The following is a 23,006-nucleotide window of genomic DNA, read 5'->3' as shown; positions in this document are numbered from 1 at the left end:
GTCATTTTCACATAAGGTCAGGTATCATTTTTGAAAAAATTCTAACCTGCAATATGCTCTTTAAATGGTGGATGGTGACCAGTGTGACCCCCCCCCACATAAATAAGTAACGTCACGATCTCTCTCTTCTCTCTGCGTCTGTTTCAAGGTGGGTTTCTCTTTAAGGAATCAGACATGAGAGAGTTTCCTCTTTATTGCGGTGACAGACCCAGAAATCTCCCCCACAGTTTGCATTTGCCAGAGTATAAAAGTACATTATCCAGCTGTTAATTTAGTGCAGTGCGTGGTTCTGGTGCCAGTAGTTCCCGTTCCAGCTCCTCCTGATCAAAGTCATTAGTCACTTGATTCGGGCTCTTTGCTGCTGAATAATTGAGGCCTCAGAGGAGAAATGATTCAGGAACGATTCAACCGCTGCTGCTGGTTAAGGAAGTAAAGACGGAGTAAAGACGAGAACGTCTTTGAGGAGGAAGAAGAGGGGGGAGTAAAGTAAATCAGAGACAGATGGAGGGGGGGACATCTGGGGGGTGAATCAAGGGACTGTCTGCTCAATCTGCTCCATCTGCTGGTCCACCTCAGTCCCAATGAAACATTTAACAGCTTAATATCTGCCCCCCCCCTGCAGGACGATCCAGTCCCCCCCAGAAGGATCCAGTCCCCCCTGGAGAACGATCCAGTCCTCCCTGCAGGACCAGTTTTAGACCTGCAGGACCAGTTTTAGACCTGCAGGTCCAGTTTTAGACCTGCAGGACCAGTTTTAGACCTGCAGGACCAGTTTTAGACCTGCAGGTCTAGTCTTAGACCTGCAGGACCAGTTTTAGACCTGCAGGACCAGTTTTAGACCTGCAGGTCTAGTCTTAGACCTGCAGGACCAGTTTTAGACCTGCAGGTCTAGTCTTAGACCTGCAGGACCAGTTTTAGACCTGCAGGACCAGTTTTAGACCTGCAGGTCTAGTTTTAGACCTGCAGGACCAGTTTTAGACCAGGACCGGTTTTAGACCTGCAGGACCAGTTTTAGACCTGCAGGACCCGTTTTAGACCTGCAGGTCTAGTTTTAGACCTGCAGGACCGGTTTTAGACCTGCAGGACCAGTTTTAGACCTACAGGTCTAGTTTTAGACCTGCAGGACCGGTTTTAGACCTGCAGGTCTAGTTTTAGACCTGCAGGACCGGTTTTAGACCTGCAGGACCGGTTTTAGACCTGCAGGACCGGTTTTAGACCTGCAGGTCTAGTTTTAGACCTGCAGGACTAGTTTTAGATGCAGGTCCAGTTTTAGACCTGCAGGACCAGTTTTAGACCTGCAGGACCAGTTTTAGACCTGCAGGTCTAGTTTTAGACCTGCAGGACCAGTTTTAGACCTGCAGGACCGGTTTTAGACCTGCAGGACCAGTTTTAGACCTGCAGGACCAGTTTTAGACCTGCAGGACCCGTTTTAGACCTGCAGGTCTAGTTTTAGACCTGCAGGACCAGTTTTAGACCTGCAGGTCTGGTTTTATACCTGCAGGACCGGTTTTAGACCTGCAGGTCTAGTTTTAGACCTGCAGGACCGGTTTTAGACCTGCAGGTCTAGTTTTAGACCTGCAGGACCGGTTTTAGACTTGCAGGTCTAGTTTTAGACCTGCAGGACCAGTTTTAGACCTGCAGGTCTGGTTTTATACCTGCAGGACCGGTATTAGACCTGCAGGTCTAGTTTTAGACCTGCAGGACCAGTTTTAGACCTGTAGGTCTAGTTTTAGACCTGCAGGTCTAGTTTTAGACCTGCAGGACCAGTTTTAGACCTGCAGGACCGGTTTTAGACCTGCAGGTCTAGTTTTAGACCTGCAGGTCTAGTTTCAGACCTGCAGGACCAGTTTTAGACCTGCAGGACCAGTTTTAGACCTGCAGGACCAGTTTTAGACCTGCAGGACCGGTTTTAGACCTGCAGGTCTAGTTTTAGACCTGCAGGTCTGGTTTTAGACCTGCAGGACCAGTTTTAGACCTGCAGGACCAGTTTTAGACCTGCAGGCCTAGTTTTAGACCTGCAGGTCTGGTTTTAGACCTGCAGGACCAGTTTTAGACCTGCAGGACCAGTTTTAGACCTGCAGGACCAGTTTTAGACCTACTTCCTGCTGGTTTACTGAGGACAGTTGGAGCATCAGTGAAATGGCGTCCAAACCTCAGTAGTCAAGTTTTGTAGTGTTGGTTGTTGTTTTCTAATTAAGTGTCCCAGATTTCCAATACTCCGATCAATCCCATTGATCAGTTTGCTGCATTGATCAGCGTGAAAATGAGAGGGATTTCATGTTGTGGTTCTTTCAGAAAGCTGACCTTTAGTTGGTGTTTCAACTCTTCATATCCTCTTTATCAGTCTGTGGTCATGTGGTCGTGTCAAGAGGAACAGCCATTGGTCAGATCCTGTGGTAACTATGGTAACCGGGCAGTGGTGAAGTGGAGGGTCGGTGGAGGATGAACGACTGTAATCTAAATCAGGGGTCTTCAACCGGGGATCCGCGACCCCTACGGGGGCCGCGGAGGTACTGCAGGGGGTCCTCCAACTTAACAAGAAATAAAGGCAATTTTAACCAAAATAATTTGTGAGAGTTAAAAAAAATATTATATATATATATATATATATATATATATATATATATATATATATATATATATGTATGTATGTATGTATGTATGTATGTATGTATGTATGTATGTATGTATGTATGTATGTATGTATGTGTGTATATATATATATATATATATATATATATATATATATATATATATATATATATATATATGTATATATATATATATATATATATATATATATAATGATTGAGAAAACTCCATTAACAGGCGATAATAATCTACTTTTGACAATAACTATTTAGTCTACAACTCTACATAAGTGATTTCCATGACGTGAGTCATGTGACTAATGTCAACTTTAGAGCGGAAAATCGAGCTAGCTAACTGTTTAAGAAAAGAAAATTCGTTGTGAAATTGACTTGGCTATTTCATATTTAACGCTAGTTAGACCTGAAGGATAAATTAGTGACAATAACGAAGCCTAAAGCTGGAGATTGTAACGTTACAGCTCGGCCTAACGTTACTCCTTCCACGTCTGACGAGGCCAAAGTTTCGTCAACTGTAAACACATGTAGCTAATAACCCAGTCAGGAATGGGTTAATAAGGTGATAAAAGCAGAATAAAACACATTCAAAAGTTATTAGAAGCCAGGATTAAAACTTAGAGCTGCGAGTTGATTAAACAGGAAAAGTGTGAGTCTGTTTACCCATCAGCCCCGGCGGTTCAGGGAGTCAGAGGTTTGGATGTTTGGCCTGATTCTCATTTGGTTTCTACCTCGTTATTCATGACATGAAATCAATTTGTAGCCTACAGAAATAATCTAGCAGTAATGTGCTTAATAATGAGGTGCTTTAATGATTTCTCTGGAACCCGAGCCGCCTGAACGTGACGTCATCAAACCCACAACCTCCATCAGAATGTCATCAGTTCATCTGCTCACATTTAGAACCGTTAGAAATATGGAATTATTAACTATGTTTGTGTCAACAGAGCCGGCGGCGAGTCAGCGGTTAATGTGCTAATGTGCTTTGTTTTCCTTTAATGAACTTTAAATTGTTGCCGACGTTTCCTGGTCGTCTGCAGGTTCGGTAGCAACATCCCTGCAGACTAGTGTCGGTTTTATTAGCAAAGAATCTTGTATCAGAGAGAATCTTCACAATAAGGCAACATGTCCATCTGAAAGTTGCTAAACTGTTTAGCATCTTCTTACTCAGCTACTTAACTTATTCCATCATGTTACTGTTGGAGACTGAGCTTCAAACCGACGCTGCGTCTGCTGCATCAGGTGGAACAACGTTACATGCTTTTAAAAGCAGCTCAACACCCACCTTTTTAAATCGGCCTTTAGCTGATTCCTTTTAGTCTTTCTTGTATCCCCTGGTTTTAACTAGCTGTTCTTGTTGTTTTAACCCAGGTCTTAGGGTCTTATGGTTTTAAGTTGTTCTTATGCTTGTTTTAGCAGGTCTTCCTTTCTAGACCTACTTTTAGGATTTTATGTTACACTTTTAAACTCTTTTAGTGTGTATTTTAACATCATAGCCTCTTATCCTGCTTTCTTGTAGCTTTTGGCTCCAGTGTTTTCCTCATGGGGAGCATCATTAAGTTTTATGTTTTACTTAAAGGGCTTTGTGTTGCATTTTTTATTTGTATGAAAAGCGCTATACGAATAAAGTTTGATTTGATTTGATAGCAGGAAAACAGCCTTTATTCCAGCGTTTGATGGGAGGTAACTCTCACCTGAACTGGGACTCAGGTTCATGTGTCGCCACCAAAGACGGTTATCAGGAAGATGCTCTACACATTTAACCTGATATTTTGATTCAAGTGGTGAATGTTGCTAGTTGGGATGTGTGCAGCGTTATAAAAACATCCCTCTCCCAACGGCTTGAGCCCAGTTTTCATCATGTTGGTTGGGGACATGTGACTGGCTAGGCAAGGCAAGTTTATTTGTGAAGCACAATTCAACACAAGGTAATTCAAAGTGTTTTACATCAACATTAAAAGCAGCAAGACACAATTAAACAGTAAATAACAAATAAAATGATATAAAATGATAAGAAAAGAGGTAAAATAATAGAAAGCACCAGTTGTTAAAAAGTAAGGGCATTAGATCCAGCAGGTACATCTCATTCTTACAATGGCAAGAATTAAGTTTCTATCAGTCAAAATGTAAAGACCGGGTCAAATACAGGATTACAAAAGTAATCTGTAACAATTTGTGCAGTGAATTAAACCAATTTGACAATTCTATGTCACAAAGTTAAAGTTAACTATTTTACGTGGTGATAGATGGTGAATAAATGTATACAGGTGTGATCTTGGACGTCTCGTGCTTTTATAAACAGTATATTGAGTCTCAGGGACATTTCACATCTCTGTCTTTTATTGTCCCAGCGGGCCTCTAATTCCCGTCCTCTTTTCATATTTATTTACCTCCCAGATGGATCTTCTTCAGGTTTAATCTCTAATCTCTGATCTCTGACCTCTAATCTCTAATCTCTGATCTCTAATCTCTAATCTCTGATCTGTAATATCTGTATCTAATCTCTGATCTCTGTATCTAATCTCTAATATCTGTATCGAATCTCTAATCTCTGATCTGTAATCTCTGTATCTAATCTCTGATCTCTAATCTCTGTATCTAATCTCTAATATCTGTATCTAATCTCTAATCTCTGTATCTAATCTCTAATCCCTGTATCTAATCTCTAATCTCTGTATCTAATCTCTAATCTCTGATCTCTAATCTCTGTATCTAATCTCTAATATCTGATCTCTAATCTCTGTATCTAATCTCTATATCTAATCTCTAATCTCTAATCTCTGATCTCTAATCTATGAATCTAATCTCTAATCTTTGATCTCTAATTTCTGATCTCTAATCTGCAATCTCTATTATCTAATCTCTGATCTCTAATCTCTAGTCTCTAATGTCTGTATCTAATCTCTGATCTCTAATCTCTAATCTATGTATCTAATCTCTAATTTCTAATCTCTGATCTCTAATCCAGGCTGTGACAGCGACTCCTGGGGCCCCGACTGCAGCAACCGCTGCCAGTGCCATAACGGGGCCCAGTGCAACCCCATCACGGGTTCCTGCGTCTGCCCCGCCGGGTTCCAGGGCTGGCGCTGCGAGCAGCGCTGCGCCGCTAGCTCCTACGGGAAGGACTGTCTGCAAAACTGCGTCTGCCGCAACGGAGCTAGCTGTCACCACCGGACGGGAGAGTGCGTCTGCACCGCCGGATTCACCGGGAACTAGTGAGTTAAACCGGCCAGGAACTAGTGAGTTAAACCGCCCGATTCACCGGGAACTAGTGAGTTAAACCGCCGGATTCACCAGTAACTAGTGAGTTAAACCGGTCGGGAACTAGTGAGTTAAACCGCCGGATTCACCAGTAACTAGTGAGTTAAACCGGTCGGGAACTAGTGAGTTAAACCGCCATATTCACTGGGAACTAGTGAGTTAAACCGCCGGATACACCGGGAACTAGTGAGTTAAACCGCCATATTCACCGGGAACTAGTGAGTTAAACCGCCATATTCACCGGGAACTAGTGAGTTAAACCGCTGGATTCACCGGAAACTAGTGAGTTAAACTGGCCAGGAACTAGTGAGTTAAACCGCCGTATTCACCGGGAACTAGTGAATTAAACCGCCGGATTCACCAGTAACTAGTGAGTTAAACCGCTGGATTCACCGGGAACTAGTGAATTAAACCGCCGGATTCACCAGTAACTAGTGAGTTAAACCGGTCGGGAACTAGTGAGTTAAACCGCCGGATACACCGGGAACTAGTGAGTTAAACCGCCGGATTCACCGGGAACTAGTGAATTAAACCGCTGGATTCACCGGAAACTAGTGAGTTAAACCGGCCAGGAACTAGTGAGTTAAACCGCCGGAGTGAGCTAGTGAGTTAAAAAAAATATCAACAAATGACACGAGTAACTTCCAAGATGAACAAGAGTCTTTCGTTTGGAGTGACAGAGAAGTAGAGTTACTTTTAAGTGTGACGTTAGAATATATAAAACGGGTAAAATACAAGAAAATATTGACGGTGGCCAAACAAATTGTAAACACAGGTCGTACACATGACTCTGGTGACGTTTCTGTTGCATAATGTGACGTTCTGAAGCCTAAATGTCAGTTTCCCTCTGTTTACAAGCAAACGTGAAAACGGAGGTTTTAAAAATCTCCACTTTGGCCGGAGTTTTCAGAAATGATGGTTTTTGGTGACTTTGAGCTTCGTTTTCGTGTAAACGAACGGCCAAAACGCATGAAAACACCACCGTTTTTGCTACGTGTAAACGGGGCCTAAAATGACATGTTTGAAGAACTTGTTTTCCAGTAACCTGATAACTGGTGTGTTTCCAGTATCGTGACCTGATAACTGGTGTGTTTCCAGTAACCTGCTAACCTGATAACTGGTGTGTTTCTGCAGCTGTGAGGATCCGTGTCCTCCAGGTCAACATGGACGTCTCTGCCAGCAGAGCTGCAGCTGCCAGAACGGAGGAAGCTGCCATCACGTGACCGGAGAGTGTTCCTGCCCCCCCGGATGGATGGTGGGTAGCACACCTGCAGTACAGGTGTTCACCTGTCCCCAACACCCCCATACACACCTGCAGTACCGGCCAGGTGTTCACCTGCCCCAACACCCCCATACACACCTGCAGTACCGGCCAGGTGTTCACCTGTCCCCAACACATATTTCAGTTACATGTTGGAAAAGGAGTGGCAGGAAGTATAAACATATTTAATCCCACCCCCTTTCCACAACTAAACATAAATTATCTGTCTGTATTTATTTTTTATACTCTACACTAATTTGTATAAATATATATCCTTTTTACAAAATAACCTGTTTAATACAAGATATAAGCTCTATCATAAATATAATAACTTTGATATAAATATAACTATGATATAAATATACTACGTGTATCTAAGTACATAAACATACAAAGACAACATGATAAATACCAGAACACACACAGCTGGTGATCTTTAAACACAGTCTTCACTTTTATACCTCAAATTAACCATTTCTCTATATTTCTTCCTAAATTGTTTTATGTTTGTACATTCTTTTAACTCAAAATTCAAACCCTTCCACAGTTTAATTCCACAAACTGATACACACAAACTTATTTTTGTTGTACGCATTAAAGGGCCGTTGACCCTAACCCTGACCTGCAGCCCTCCCAGTTATCAGTAATATTTAAATGCACCTGGTCGGCTTTTTAAACGCACCTGTCCAACGGTTTTAACCCACCTGTATGACGTTGCACCTTGTCGATGTTTTTAAGACACCTGCGTGTCCTAACTCACCTGTCTCCCTCCCCCCAGGGCCAGGTGTGTTCTAACTCACCTGTCTTCCCCCCCCAGGGCCAGGTGTGTTCTAACTCACCTGTCTTCCCCCCCCCCCAGGGCCAGGTGTGTTCTAACTCACCTGTCTCCCCCCCCCCCCAGGGCCAGGTGTGCGCTCAGCCGTGTCCCTCCGGGCTGTTCGGCGTTAACTGCTCCGAGATCTGCACCTGTCGGAACGGAGGCCTCTGTGACCACATCAGCGGCCAATGCCAGTGCAGCGCCGGGTTCACCGGGGACAGGTAACGTAGCCACACCTGGGACAGGTACGCTAACCACACCTGGGTACCGTAACCTCACCTGGGTACCGTAGCCACACCTGGGTACCGTAACCTCACCTGGGTACTGTAACCACACATGGGTACCGTAACCACACCTGGGTACCGTAACCTCACCTGAGTACCGTAGCCACACCTGGGTACGCTAACCACATCACTAGCCACACCTAGCTAAACCACACCTGGGTACCGTAACCACACCTGGGACAGGTACGCTAACAACACCTGGGTACTGTAACCACACCTGGGTACGCTAACCACACCTGGGTACGCTAACCACACCTGGGTACCGTAACCACACCTGGGTACGCTAACCACACCTGGGTACCATAACCACACCTGGGTACCATAATCACACCTGGGTACCCTAACCACACCTGGGTACCGTAACCTCACCTGGGTACCGTAACCACACCTGGGTACCGTAACCTCACCTGGGTACCGTAACCACACCTGAGTACGCTAACCACACCTGGGTACCGTAACCACACCTGGGTACCGTAACCACACCTGGGTACCGTAGCCACACCTGGGTACGCTAACCACACCACTAGCCACACCTAGCTAAACCACACCTAGGTACCGTAACCACACCTGGGTACCGTAACCACACCTGGGTACGCTAACCACACCTGGGTACGCTAACCACACCTGGGTACCGTTACCACACCTGGGTACCGCAACCTCACCTGGGTACCGTAACCACACCTGGGTACCGTAACCACACCTGGGTAGAGGGTACTGTAACCACACCTGGGTACGCTAACCACACCTGGGTACTGTAACCACACCTGGGTAGAGGGTACCGTAACCCCACCAGGGTACCGTAACCACACCTGGGTAGAGGGTACTGTAACCACACCTGGGTACGCTAACCACACCTGGGTACTGTAACCACACCTGGGTAGAGGGTACCGTAACCCCACCAGGGTACCGTAACCACACCTGGGTAGAGGGTACCGTAACCCCACCTGGGTACCGTAACCACACCTGGGTACCGTAACCACACCTGGGTAGAGGGTTGTTGCAGTGTTGGGGAAGTTAGCTCCCTGCTAATGTGAATGCTAACAATGAGGGTGTAAACAAGCTCCTGTCAGGGAGAAGCGACGACTAGAGAGTCTGAATAATCATAATAATTCATTTTATTTAGAGGCGCCTTTCAGGTCAACCAAGGTCTCCTTACAAGTGATACAAACACACATTTTATTAGTTAAAATACAGTTAATACAAAAAAAGCATCAACAGACAGCAAAAACAAAGTGCCTAGAACAGTAAATAGAACAAACTGGTGCAGTGTAGAGAACCGTGACTGGTTAAAATGAGTGAGCGAGTTTGAACAGGTGAGTTTTGAGTTGGGTTTTGAATGTTGTGATGGAGTCTGTCTGTTCTATGTGTGGGAGGTATAGTAGCAGTGGGTTTGGAGGAGATATAGATCGGTGTGTCGTCGGTGTAGCAGTGGAAATGGACCCCGTGGTGACGGAGGATTGAGCCCAGGGGTCGGAGGTGGATGGTGAAGAGAAGCCGACCCAATAAGACCTACGACGAAGCTTTAATGGATTCAGTGAATCATCTCTAACGTCTGAGAGGAGTTCAGCTTGTTGATCTCTGATGTTGTTTCATGCTCCTTCCTGTCCTGGAGTTCCAAGAGGAAATATTCTTTCCAACATTTAAGTAACATATTAGTGGATTTGTGTTTATTTTAGGAAAATTCTGGAGTTAAACGGTTGAAGCGGAAAAGTCCAGACCGCTGAGAAGCCGGTGATGACTATGGAACCAACGATAAACAAACAAAAGCTATCGTAGCTCCAGGAGGTCGGGTTTCCCAGCATGCTCCAGGAGGTTGGGTTTCCCAGCATGCTCCAGGAGGTCGGGTCTCCCAGCATGCTCCAGGATCCGTGTAGAGCAGCTAGCATAACGGCATCCGTTGCTAGGCAAACACCAAGCTTTCCATGAAGCGTTCAGTTCTATCCAGCTTAATTTTTAGCACCAAATCACAATGGTCATCTCCAGGAACTTTAACTTTACAGTTGGACTCATCCTAATTTAGTCCAATTATTAAAAAAAAACAATAAATTACCAATAATATTTATTGCATCGTTAGGGGAAACCAACGGATTACACTCTTGTACTCTGTTCCCTCCCGACAAAAACCCTCGCTCCCTCCTCGGTCCCCTCTTCCTTCTAATTGCTTCCATCCATTCCGGCTCCAGACAGGTGAATTATCCCCCGTGGAGTATTTATGTGAGGGAGTTCTGGTTCCGGTCCGTCCAGCAGATAAGAGGAAGGCAGATGATTTAAACGTGACACCAGCAGGACTTCCTGCCGGAGATGTTTTAATGGAGTGATTTGTCCACGTCCTAACGCTACAATCTCCAGCTTTAGGCTTTGTTATTGTCACTAATTTATCCTTCAGGTTTAACAAGTGTTAAATAGGAAATAGCCAAGTCAATTTCACAATGAATTTTCTTTTCTTAAACAGCTAGCTAGCTCGTTTTTCCGCTCTAAAGTTGATATTAGTCACATGACTCACGTCATGGGAATCATTTATGTAGAGTTGTAGACTAAATAGTTATTGTCAAAAGTAGATTATCATCACCTGTTAATGGAGTTTTCTCAATCACAAAAAATAAGTCTTTTTTCAAAGAAATTAAAGTTTTTTTTTCTGATTCTGATTTGGGCGATAAAAGACTGAAAATGAACCAGTACACATATATATATATATGTGTACTGGTTCCAACAGAGTCCACCTCAGTGGTCCAGTTCTAGAAGGGAGTCCATGTCCGTGTGAGTGACCCGGTTCTGCTCTGCTGCAGGTGCCAGGACCAGTGCCCGGCCGGCACCTACGGGCCCGGCTGCACCCTGAGGTGCTCCTGCCAGAACGGCGCCCGCTGCCTGCACCTGAACGGGGCGTGTCTTTGCCCCGAGGGCTTCAAGGGCCCGAGCTGCACGGAGCGGTCCTGCCCCGCGGGGCGGTTCGGGCTGCTGTGTGACCGGCGCTGCACCTGCGCGGCAGCCGGCACCCTGGGGTGCCACCCCCTAACGGGGGCCTGCACCTGCACCGCCGGCTGGGCGGGAACGAGCTGCAACCAGACCTGCCCGGAGGGTTTCTACGGCGACGGCTGCGGAGAGACGTGCGTCTGCGCTAATGGAGCCGCCTGCGACGCCGTCAGCGGCGCCTGCACCTGCAAACCGGGGTTTATGGTAAGCTACGATACGACACCCTACGCACTAGCATCTACAACACTCGCAGCTACAACACTCGTAGATACAACACTCGTAGCTACAACACTCGCAGCTAAGACATTCGTGTCTACGACATTCGCATCAGGTGGGCGGGGCCTGCAGATCCTCCAGGGGGCGGGGCCTGCAGGTCCTCCAGGGGGCGGGGCCTGCAGATCCTCCAGGGGGCGGGGCCTGCAGGTCCTCCAGGGGGCGGGGCCTGCAGATCCTCCAGGGGGCGGGGCCTGCAGATCCTCCAGGGGGCGGGGCCTGCAGGTCCTCCAGGGGGCGGGGCCTGCAGGTCCTCCAGGGGGCGGGGCCTGCAGATCTTCCAGGGGGCGGGGCCTGCAGATCCTCCAGGGGGCGGGGCCTGCAGGTCCTCCAGGGGCGGCGGCTTTGATTGGTTCCAGCTCTGCGGGTCGGAGATGAAAGCAGGATGAAAGGAGGACGAGCTCTGGGAGGATTATTGATCCGGAGGGAGTTTCTGCTACTAGCGGCGCCGCTGTCTCTAACCCTCCCCACCAGGACCAGGACCCGGCTTAGAGGAGAGACGTGAAGTCTGGACCGGGGTCTGGACCGGGGTCTGGACCGGGGTCTGGACCGAAGTCTGGACCCGCTGGGTGTTCTGCCGATCCTTGCTCCCTGCCAAGAAATGCTACTTTGTGTTTCTGCAGTCGATTTTCAAAGTTTGATTGCCAATAATTTTCTTGCACGATGTAAAATTGATAATATGGGATGTTGAGTATTTGATCCTTCAAAATAAACTACCCATGACATGAATTGCATTACACTTTGTGAACATTATACGATAAAGAGAAAAAAAAAACAATTATATGGCTTTATTTGATATTCATTCAGTCATTGGCCTTTATTTAACCAGCAGGTCATTAAGAACATTCTTATTTACAATGACGGACTGGAAAGAGACAAGGAAGTGGTTTAGGGAGTAAAACACAGTAAAGGAAGTGGTTTAGGGAGTAAAACACGGTAACATTGTAGCTCTGCAAAGGTAGAAAACCATTAGGTGGCATTTTTTGGCAAAGCAGCAGAAATTGGCAGAACACCGGTTCATCTCCCAGCCTCGTCCTTCACCGAGCGTCAGGTTCACAGATTTATGGGGAGGTTTGGTCTTCTGAAGGTCCAGGTCGTGTAATAAATTAATAGGTTCTCTGTAGTTATTGTTACTGCGGTCTCCGCCCCCCCGACCTCCATCATCCAGCTCGTTATTTAAGTTCTATGAAAAGTGGTTAATCCTCCAACTTTTTAACGAGCCGCGTCTCTTTGTGAATATTAGATCAGCAGGTCGGAGACGCAGCTTTAATTAACCCGGTTACAAGGTTCTGATCGCTGCTGGATGCGCAGCCGGTTCTGCTCGACCCGCCGAGGCCGAGCTGTCCGTCTCACGGCCGTTGCCGCCGTGTCCCGGCTGATTGGAAAAGAGCGGGGGACGGCATCGCTGGTCTCGGGTCACCGGCAGGTCCAGAGGACGACTGCAGGCTGATGAGCACAGTCAGGGGCTTGTAATTAATCATAAACACTGAGACGGGTCTGGACCGGACCGGACAGGGCCAGGACCATCTCTCAACCATCTCTCAACATCACCGGCTCCGCCCCCTCCTGGTTAAAATCATATCTCACAAACAGATACCAGTTCATCAGCATCAACAACTGCACCTCCTCCACTGCCCCTCTGTCCCCAGGCGTCCCCCAGGGTTCATGCTCAGTCCACTTCTCTTCATCCTCTACATGCTCCCCCTCATGCTTCCACTGCTACGCTGACGACGTCCAGCTGTCCCTCTCCACCAATCCCTCACCTCCATTTTCACTGCTACTCTGACGACGTCCAACTGTACATCTACACTAGGGGTGTAACAATATATTGTGGCACGAAATTTCGCGATACAAAAACGTCACGATACGTGTCGTGGAGGTGACAAACTGTATCGCGATATTGGGTTATTAATATTAATCTATTGTGTTGACTAGTAACGCGCATCCGACCGCGGCCGCAGCCGCGACCGCGCGGACCAAAATCTTACTCCGCTGAGAAGAAAGTAGTCCCGTTTTGCGGTCCTGTTTTGAGCTCTGAACCTTTACTTATGTAAGGCTGGTGTAGAGTTAAGCCTTACCTTATTAAATTAAACCTTTTTGGGCTCGTGAGTAGGATAAACACGGGACAACTTCTGCGTGAGTTTGCGTGTACTTCAATGTCCGCTCAACAGCGTAGGATTTCAGAACATCAACACAACACCTAGTGCTGTATCACTCCGCCCAATCTAAAACATACTAACAACTGATATACTGACTAGTGTAATTATAGTCCCTGATTTACAGAATATAAAGAATATATTTATAAAATAATGAACCCTGAATTACCAAAATAACCTTCTTAACAAAAATAAATCTCCTCTTACACTTATAAGGTGAGCATGAATCAATATTTTGTATGATGTAAAATTGTATGTATTTATTTACTTTTATTTATTTATTCAATTTTAGTTGTTAAATTTCTGGAAAAGAAAAAAAGTAAAATCATACATGAGAGAAACTAGTTTGTGGCAAAATATTTTTACTTGTATGAAACTGAAGATGCATAATGCAAACCTGACATTTACTTTTAGTTCAGATTGTGGAAAATGGTTGGCCTGGCTTTCTCTTTAAAACTTAAACAGTTATAAAGCATTACAAACTGGAACAATAGGGCAAACGCACAGCATTGTTTTGCGTTATGTGTCTTTCAAATAAAAGACCATTTTTTCCAGTCATATGTTCCTCATGCAAGGTTGTTAAAAAATACTGCTATAATATTGTATCGTATCGTTATCGTGACCTCAATATCGTGTATCGTACCGTATCGTGAGATTAGTGTATCGTTACACCCCTAATCTACACCAATCCATCACCTCCATTTTCACTGCTACGCTGACGAGGTCCAACTGTACATCTCCACCAAATCCCTCACCTCCGTAACCCACTCCACCCTGACCAACTGCCTTACTGAAATAAAATCATGGATGCACTCAAACTTCCTCCAACTCAACTGCAACAAATCAGACATGCTCATCATCGGCCCCGAATCCCTCACCAAAACCGCTCACAACTTCACTCTCACTGTTGACAACTCCACTCTTGTCCCTCCACTCACATCCGCAACCTGGGAGTTATTCTGGACAATAACCTCTCCTTCCAACACCATGTCAACCACATCACAACTTTTAAGTACTTGGGTGTGGTCATCGACAACAAGTTGTCTTTTAATGAGAACACAGATGTTGTGTATAAAAAATCACAACAGCGCTTGCACTTTCTCCGGACGCTTAACCGGTTCGGAGTGTGCAACAAATTAATGACCATGTTCTTATCACTCTGTGATTGAACCTGTCCTGACATTTGCCATTATCTCCTGGTTTTGTAGCCTCTCACTAGGAGATAAAAAGAGGCTGGAACACAGCGTCAAAGTTGCCAGCAAAATTATTGGTGTTGCCCTCCCTGATTTGCCTACTGTCTTTGGCAGGAGGGTAACATCCAAGGCTCAGGACATCCTACAGTGTCCTGACCATCCTCTCCATGCCGAGTTTGAACTTTTACCCTCTGGCAGGAGATTCAGATTGCCCAGGACCAAATCAAATAATTTATAACTCACGCCATCACCCAACATAATTTAAAACTCAATAAATGAACAGCTGTGAACTCCACTCTCCACACTACATCCTCAGTCACCACCCCCCAGGGTATTTGTGTGTACTTTGTGTGCTGTGTCCTAGCTGTGTGACTGTGCTCTGTGTTTTTGTGCCTTTTATGTTTTATGTTTTTTATGCCCCCCCCCCCCCCCCCCCCCGTAAAGTGAATTTCCCCTCTGGGGGACAATAAAATGAAGTTGAAGTTGAAGTTGAAGACATCACAGGAACTGCTTTCTTCAACCTCAAAAATATTGCCCATCTCCGTCCATCACTCTCCTTCTCTGCCGCTGAAACTTTGATCCTTCATATCCTCCAGACTCGACTATTGCAACAGCATCCTCTATACCAGAGGTTGGCAACCCAAAATATTGAAAGGGCCGTATTTGACCAAAAACACAAAAAATATGTCTGGAGCCGCAAAAAATGAAAAGTCTTGTATAGGCTTTAGAATGAAGGCAGCACATGCTGCATGTTTCTATATTAGTTATAACTGAGGGAAGATTTTTATTTTATATTTATGTGGCCCTGCGATGGACTGGTGACCTGTCCACGGTGTAACCCCTGCCTATCACCTGAAAATAGCTGGGATAGGCTCCAGCAGACCCCCCTGACCCTGCAAAGGATAAAGCGGGTATAGATAATGGATGGATGGATGGATTATGCACTTCGAGAAAAAAGTCGAAATGTTGAGAAAAAAGTCGAAATGTTGAGAAAAAAGTCAAAATTTCGAGAAAAAAGTCGAAATGTCGAGATTAAAAAGGAGACCACATCAGTCCTCCAGAGACCACATGACCCCAGTCATCCAGAGACCACATCAGTCAAATATCAAAACTCACCTTTACAGAACTGCTTTTAATGTGTGATTAATGTGCCGTGTCATGTAGTGTCCTCGTGGATCAGCTGAATAGGCTCCAGCTGATCCAAAATGCAGCAGCGCGAGTGCTGACAGGAATCAGCAGGAGAGACCACGTCTCTCCAGTGTTAGCGTCGCTCGATTGGCTTCCCGTTAAAATTCAGAATCCAATTTACTCTGGTCATCCCGCTGCTGCTTCCACATGCCTTTATGTCCATGTTCTGGTCTCTGGAAAGCATCTAGAGACAACATCTGTTGTATTAGACGCTATACAAATAAAATTGAATTTAATTGAATTGAATTGAATGTACTGTCCTGTATCATGGAATGGTCCTATGTCTACTGCTTTTATGATTTGTAGTGTCTTTGAGTATCGAGAAAAGCTCTATACAGATAAAATGTATTATTATTATTATTTTGCATCTGTGTGTCTGTGTTTCCAGGGCTCCAACTGCTCCTCCAACTGTCCTCCGGGTCAGTTCGGTACCAACTGCTCCTCCAGCTGTCCTCCGGGTCGGTTCGGTGCCAACTGCAGCTCCAACTGCTCCTGCGTCAACCAGGAATCCTGCAACCCGGTGGATGGAACCTGCACCTGCAGGGAAGGTGGGTTTAGTTCTAGTTCTGGTTCAGGGTCCTGCACCTGCAGGGAAGGTAGGTCCAGTTCTGGTTCTGGTCCTGGTTCTGGGTCCAGGTCCCCCCCTGACGGTGGTTCTGGTTCCGTCCCAGGTTCCTGGGGTCCCGGCTGCAACCAGACCTGCTCCAGCGGGTCCTGGGGTCCTGGTTCTGGTTCCGGGGGTCCCGGCTGCAACCAGACCTGCAGATGTTCCAACGGATCGTCCTGCGACGCCAACGGCAGCTGCAGCTGCCAGCCGGGCTGGAGGGGGGACGACTGCAGCCTGCCCTGCCCGGTGAGTAAACCTGGTCCTGGTCTGGTCCTGGTCTGGTCCTGGTCCTGGTCCTGGTCCTGGTCCTGGTCCTGGTCTGGTCCTGGTCCTGGTCCTGGTCCTGGTCTGGTCCTGGTCTGGTCCTGGTCCTGGTCCTGGTCCTGGTCCTGGTCCTGGTCCTGGTCTGGGTCTGATCCTGGTCTGGGTTTGATCCTGGTTCTATTTGTAACATATGCCGTATGGGAATACGTAGTTTGACTGCTTTCAGAAGTAGGTTACAGGAAGGAATTACATTGAAAAATAAAAAACCTCAGTTGGTGGTGATGGAGGAATGGTTGGTGGTGATGGAGGAATGGTTGGTGGTGATGGAGGAATGGTTGGTGGTGATGGAGGAATGGTTGGTGGTGATGGAGGGGTTGGTGGTGATGGAGGAATGGTTGGTGGTGATGGAGGAATGGTTGGTGGGGATGGAGGAATGGTTGGTGTGATGGAGGAATGGTTGGAGGTGATGGAGGAATGGTTGGAGTGGTGATGGAGGAATGGTTGGTGGTGATGGAGGAATGGTTGGTGGTGATGGAGGAATGGTTGGTGGTGATAGAATAATGGTTGGTGGTGATGGAGGAATGGTTGGTGCTGATGGAGGAATGGTTGGTGGTGATGGAGGGATGGTTGGTGGTGATGGAGGGGTTGGTGGTGATGGAGGAATGGTTGGTGGTGATGGAGGAATGGTTGGTGCTGATGGAGGAATGGTTGGTGGTGATGGAGGAATGGTTGGTGGTGATGGAGGGGTTGGTGGTGATGGAGGAATGGTTGGTGGTGATGGAGGAATGGTTGGTGGTGATGGAGGAATGGTTGGAGTGGTGATGGAGGAATGGTTGGTGGTGATGGAGGAATGGTTGGTGGTGATGGAGGAATGGTTGGTGGTGATGGAGGAATGGTTGGTGGTGATGGAGGGGTTGGTGGTGATGGAGGAATGGTTGGTGGTGATGGAGGAATGGTTGGAGTGGTGATGGAGGAATGGTTGGTGGTGATGGAGGAATGGTTGGTGGTGATGGAGGAATGGTTGGTGGTGATGGAGGAATGGTTGGTGGTGATGGAGGAATGGTTGGTGCTGATGGAGGAATGGTTGGTGGTGATGGAGGAATTGTTGGTGGTGATGGAGGAATGGTTGGTGGGGATGGAGGAATGTTTGGGGGTGATGGAGGAATGGTTGGTGGTGATGGAGGAATGGTTGGTGGTGATGGAGGAATGGTTGGTGGTGATGGAGGAATGGTTGGTGGTGATGGAGGAATGGTTGATCGTGATGGATGAATGGTTGGTGGTGATGGAGGAATGGTTGGTGGTGATGGAGAAATGGTTGGTGGTGATGGAGGAATGGTTGGTGGTGATGGAGGGGTTGGTGGTGATGGAGGAATGGTTGGTGCTGATGGAGGAATGGTTGGTGGTGATGGAGGAATGGTTGGTGGTGATGGAGGGGTTGGTGCTGATGGAGGAATGGTTGGTGCTGATGGAGGAATGGTTGGTGGTGATGGAGGGATGGTTGGTGGTGATGGAGGGATGGTTGGTGGTGATGGAGGAATGGTTGGTGGTGATGGAGGAATGGTTGGTGGTGATGGAGGAATGGTTGGAGTGGTGATGGAGGAATGTTTGGTGGTGATGGAGGAATGATTGGTGGTGATGGAGGAATGGTTGGAGTGGTGATGGAGGAATGGTTGGTGGTGATGGAGGAATGGTTGGTGGTGATGGAGGAATGGTTGGTGGTGATGGAGAAATGGTTGGTGGTGATGGAGGAATGGTTGGTGGTGATGGAGGGGTTGGTGGTGATGGAGGAATGGTTGGTGCTGATGGAGGAATGGTTGGTGGTGATGGAGGGATGGTTGGTGGTGATGGAGGAATGGTTGGTGGTGATGGAGGAATGGTTGGTGGTGATGGAGGGGTTGGTGGTGATGGAGGAATGGTTGGTGCTGATGGAGGAATGGTTGGTGGTGATGGAGGGATGGTTGGTGGTGATGGAGGAATGGTTGGTGGTGATGGAGGAATGGTTGGTGGTGATGGAGGAATGGTTGGAGTGGTGATGGAGGAATGTTTGGTGGTGATGGAGGAATGATTGGTGGTGATGGAGGAATGGTTGGAGTGGTGATGGAGGAATGGTTGGTGGTGATGGAGGAATGGTTGGTGGTGATGGAGGAATGGTTGGTGGTGATGGAGGAATGGTTGGTGGTGATGGAGGGGTTGGTGGTGATGGAGGAATGGTTGGAGTGGTGATGGAGGAATGGTTGGTGGTGATGGAGGAATGGTTGGTGGTGATGGAGGAATGGTTGGTGGTGATGGAGGAATGGTTGGTGGTGATGGAGGAATGGTTGGGGGTGATGGAGGAATGGTTGGTGGTGATGGAGGAATGGTTGGTGGTGATGGAGGGGTTGGTGGTGATGGATGAATGGTTGGTGGTGATGGAGGAATGGTTGGTGGTGATGGAGGAATGGTTGGTGGTGATGGAGGAACTATTGGTGGTGATGGAGGAATGGTTGGTGGTGATGGAGGAATGGTTGGTGGTGATGGAGGAATGGTTGGTGGTGATGGAGGAATGTTTGGTGGTGATGGAGGAATGTTTGGTGGTGATGGAGGAATGGTTGGTGGTGATGGAGGAATGGTTGGTGGTGATGGAGGAATGTTTGGTGGTGATGGAGGAATGGTTGGTGGTGATGGAGGAATGGTTGATCGTGATGGATGAATGGTTGGTGGTGATGGAGGAATGGTTGGTGGTGATGGAGAAATGGTTGGTGGTGATGGAGGAATGTTTGGTGGTGATGGAGAAATGGTTGGTGGTGATGGAGGAATGTTTGGTGGTGATGGAGGAATGGTTGATGGTGATGGAGGAATGTTTGGTGGTGATGGAGGAATGGTTGGTGGTGAGTGAGTGAGTGAGTGAGTGAGTGAGTGAGTGAGTGAGTGAGTGAGTGAGTGAGTGAGTGAGTGAGTGAGTGAGTGAGTGAGTGAGTGAGTGAGTGAGTGAGTGAGTGAGTGAGTGAGTGAGTGAGTGAGTGAGTGAGTGAGCTGTGAACTGATGAGTCTAGTAGAGTGGGTAACACACACTTTTTTAGTTGTGCAGTGGCACAACCACATTGTAACACTGGGTTACAAAGTCTCTAGGAGGGGTCCTACGGGCCGGACTGGGTCTGATCCTGGTCTGGTCCTGATCCTGGTTCTGGTTCTGGTCTCTAGGAGGGGTCCTACGGGCCGGACTGCGCTGCCACCTGCGACTGCACCAACGCGGACGGCTGTGACCCGGTGAACGGATCCTGCCGCTGCCTCTCCGGCTGGACAGGTGAGTCGGGCACAGGTGAACGAGGCGTTTGAGCAGGAGAACTCAGAACATCTAACCTTTAGGAACCCGAGGGAAACTGAAACATTGCTGCTGAGCTAAAACCAGGATCCAGTAGAGCTGGGTATTGTTGTGATCGAACCTGGTCACCCCGAATCTGTTGATCGAGCTGGAAAAAGTTATAGGAGAACCGAAGACTCAGACTTCAGTTTGGCCTCTGCAGAGGGAGAAATCAGCCCGAGACAGACCCTCAGCTGCCCTGTCAACGCCCCGCTCAGTTCTGACCACTCTGTGGGAGAGACTTAGGCTTTATTGTGTTTTCAAGGTCAGGAGGATGAAACCTGTTATCTCTGGCCTGGTACAGCCTGTTCCTTTCAGTGATATTCAGAGTAAACTCACAGTAAGCATAGCACATACACACATTACGTTGATCAGCACATGCAGTTGTTTTGGGAGAAATCTCAATTAGGTTCTAGGAGTGGTCGGCTGTATCAAAATGAATCACACACACACCTTGCCTTTGCTATAAGATATGAATACATTTATTAGCAAAAAGCAAGCATTTACATAGAAGACATCCACAAAACTGCCAGTTTGCTAGAATAATTCGCCAAGTTACCCCCCGCAAGACAGCAGTACACACAAAACCAGCAGTTTGCTAGGGCAATTTGTCGAGTTACCCCCCGCAAGACAGCAAGTACACACAAAATTACTCGTTTGCTAGGATAAAGTGTCAGGTAACCCCCCGCAAGTGGCTGAGCAATATTCGTCACAAACAACTACAAAGGTTTTTAAGGCCTATCTTACCTCGACAAAGGGGACTGGAGAGCCGGGACAGTCCGGTTTGAGTAAGCCAAGGAAAAAAACCTGCGCCAGGCGTTCTCCACTAACCCACGGCAGACTCTAAATCCGAAACTTCCGGCTACCGGGTCTTTAAACCTTTCCCACAGCACCTTGCGGAGGGGGGGGGGGGGGGGGTGAGGCCTATTCGCCCCCCCGTCCGCAAGCCCTCAAACTAAGTTTCGGCTCCCACGGGACCAAAATCCCGTGCAAACCAGGCTCTTTCTCACAGAAAAACAGGCATTTGCTATGATAAACAGCAGGTGCGTGGCTGACTAAAACTAAAGCTGTGTTTTGGGAATCCAGGGCATCTTCAGGACACAAAACGTATTTTTTCTCACTTCAGCAGTTCAGGTATGAATTATTTTATTCAACATTAACATCAATATCGATATTTTAGTTACAATACCAATTTTGCTTTGGCAATGGAAAGGATTCTCAAACATAAATTAAAAAATAAAAATCGAGGAGTACGGTGGCGCCCCACCCTGACGGTGAAAAGAAGAGGCCTGCTCACTCCTCAAGTAAGGAGACTTGAGCTCAGTGCAGGGTCCCGGGGTTGGTAGAGGAAGCAATGCCCAGGACTGACTCAGGTAGGAGACATGGGGGGAAAATGGGAAAAAATTCCGGATTAAAAATAAAAATACACATGTATATCGATAAAATATTGATATATCTATATTTTTAACCCACCCCTAGGATCCAGACCCTGGTGGACAGTAGAGGACCTGCAGTTCTAGATCCAGACCGGCAAACCTGGAAACATGTGAATGGACAGATTAGATTAGATGTGATATTTTATTTATATATATTTATACTTATACTTTTATATATATATATATATATATATATATATATATATATATATATATATATATATATATATATATATATATATATATATACATACATATATAAAGTTGTCAGGACTAGTGGTGGGGGAAAAAAATTGATATTGCAATATATTGTCGTGCTCTCTGCCGCGATAATTAATCGATAAACTGACGGCAAATATGGATATTTTATTACAACACACATAATGGATTTACGCGGTTGTCACCGCACTATTGTTCATGAACTTTAATTAGTTCAGCTGTACAGTGTTTATATTTACCAGCCTAGGAGGCAGTGAGGAAATATACAAATGCACTTTCTTTGTACATTACCCAGGGGGCCAAGCAGAAAAACAGACATGGAGCGTTGTAAAAGGTTTGACACCAGAAATGATATCTAGGACCTTCAAGGATCACAACCTGGGTGGACAACCCGGTCAACTAGCTGCTGGAAAGCTACAGGGGGCCAAAAACCCTCTTTTTGGGACATTTTCCAGGCGAAATTATGTATCTGCAAATATTTAGGTACTACAATGGCATTAATAGTCATAGAACTATAAAATTTGGCAGAGAGTATGTTGACACATAGGGGAAGACAGGAAAATAATATTCTGGGCCTTGCTGCAACTCTATTTTAAGATATCACTCTCAACATCCCAAAAAAGACAAAAAAAAGTACTGCTCGCCTAACAAATTCTCATGAAAATCAATATTTTTCAGTACTTTATGGAGAATATCTATGCCTACCATGTATATAGAAAACTTCCTTAATTCATAAGCTTTCATTTGAGTCCAAGATGGCCTTTCTATCTCGAAGGCTGCACTAGCTGTGGCCAAATGTCTGCTCTATATCCCAAATCGAGAATTGTACTGAAACTGAATTTCCAGTCAGTGTTCCACAAGATGAGGTCAAGTGCTATTTCTTCTTCTATCATTTGAATAACATCCTATATTGATACTTAGATATTGATGATAATAAGAAACACAATTCCTGTCAGCAAAACATTTATTTTCATTTGGATTTTCATAAATTGAATACAAAATAGCCATTTTCGTGGCCAGAACTAGATTGTGATTTTAAAAAAAGAAAAGAAAAAAAAGTAACCTGACATAATACATGTCCAAATTACAGCAGGTATAACAGGTTTTAGTATCAGTGTCTAGTTTTCTGAT

The 23,006-nt window shown here is 46.4% G+C and overlaps 1 protein-coding gene across 1 annotated transcript in view; it reads left to right on the top strand.

Moving 5' to 3' along the window:
- The window catches only part of LOC133456678 (multiple epidermal growth factor-like domains protein 11), a 111,034-nt gene that overhangs the window by 43,618 nt on the left and 44,410 nt on the right, over positions 1-23,006 (top strand). Inside the window, exons 5-11 of the mRNA XM_061735209.1 lie at positions 5,575-5,821; positions 7,002-7,122; positions 8,030-8,166; positions 11,016-11,403; positions 16,434-16,557; positions 16,681-16,862; positions 20,061-20,163. Of these exons, the coding sequence (XP_061591193.1) occupies positions 5,575-5,821; positions 7,002-7,122; positions 8,030-8,166; positions 11,016-11,403; positions 16,434-16,557; positions 16,681-16,862; positions 20,061-20,163 (1,302 nt within the window). The remainder of the gene's footprint in view (positions 1-5,574; positions 5,822-7,001; positions 7,123-8,029; positions 8,167-11,015; positions 11,404-16,433; positions 16,558-16,680; positions 16,863-20,060; positions 20,164-23,006) is intronic.

Source organism: Cololabis saira, chromosome 2, assembly GCF_033807715.1.
Source record: "Cololabis saira isolate AMF1-May2022 chromosome 2, fColSai1.1, whole genome shotgun sequence".
Lineage (NCBI taxonomy): Eukaryota > Metazoa > Chordata > Actinopteri > Beloniformes > Belonidae > Cololabis > Cololabis saira.
This window is presented reverse-complemented; position numbering and strand designations above follow the sequence as displayed.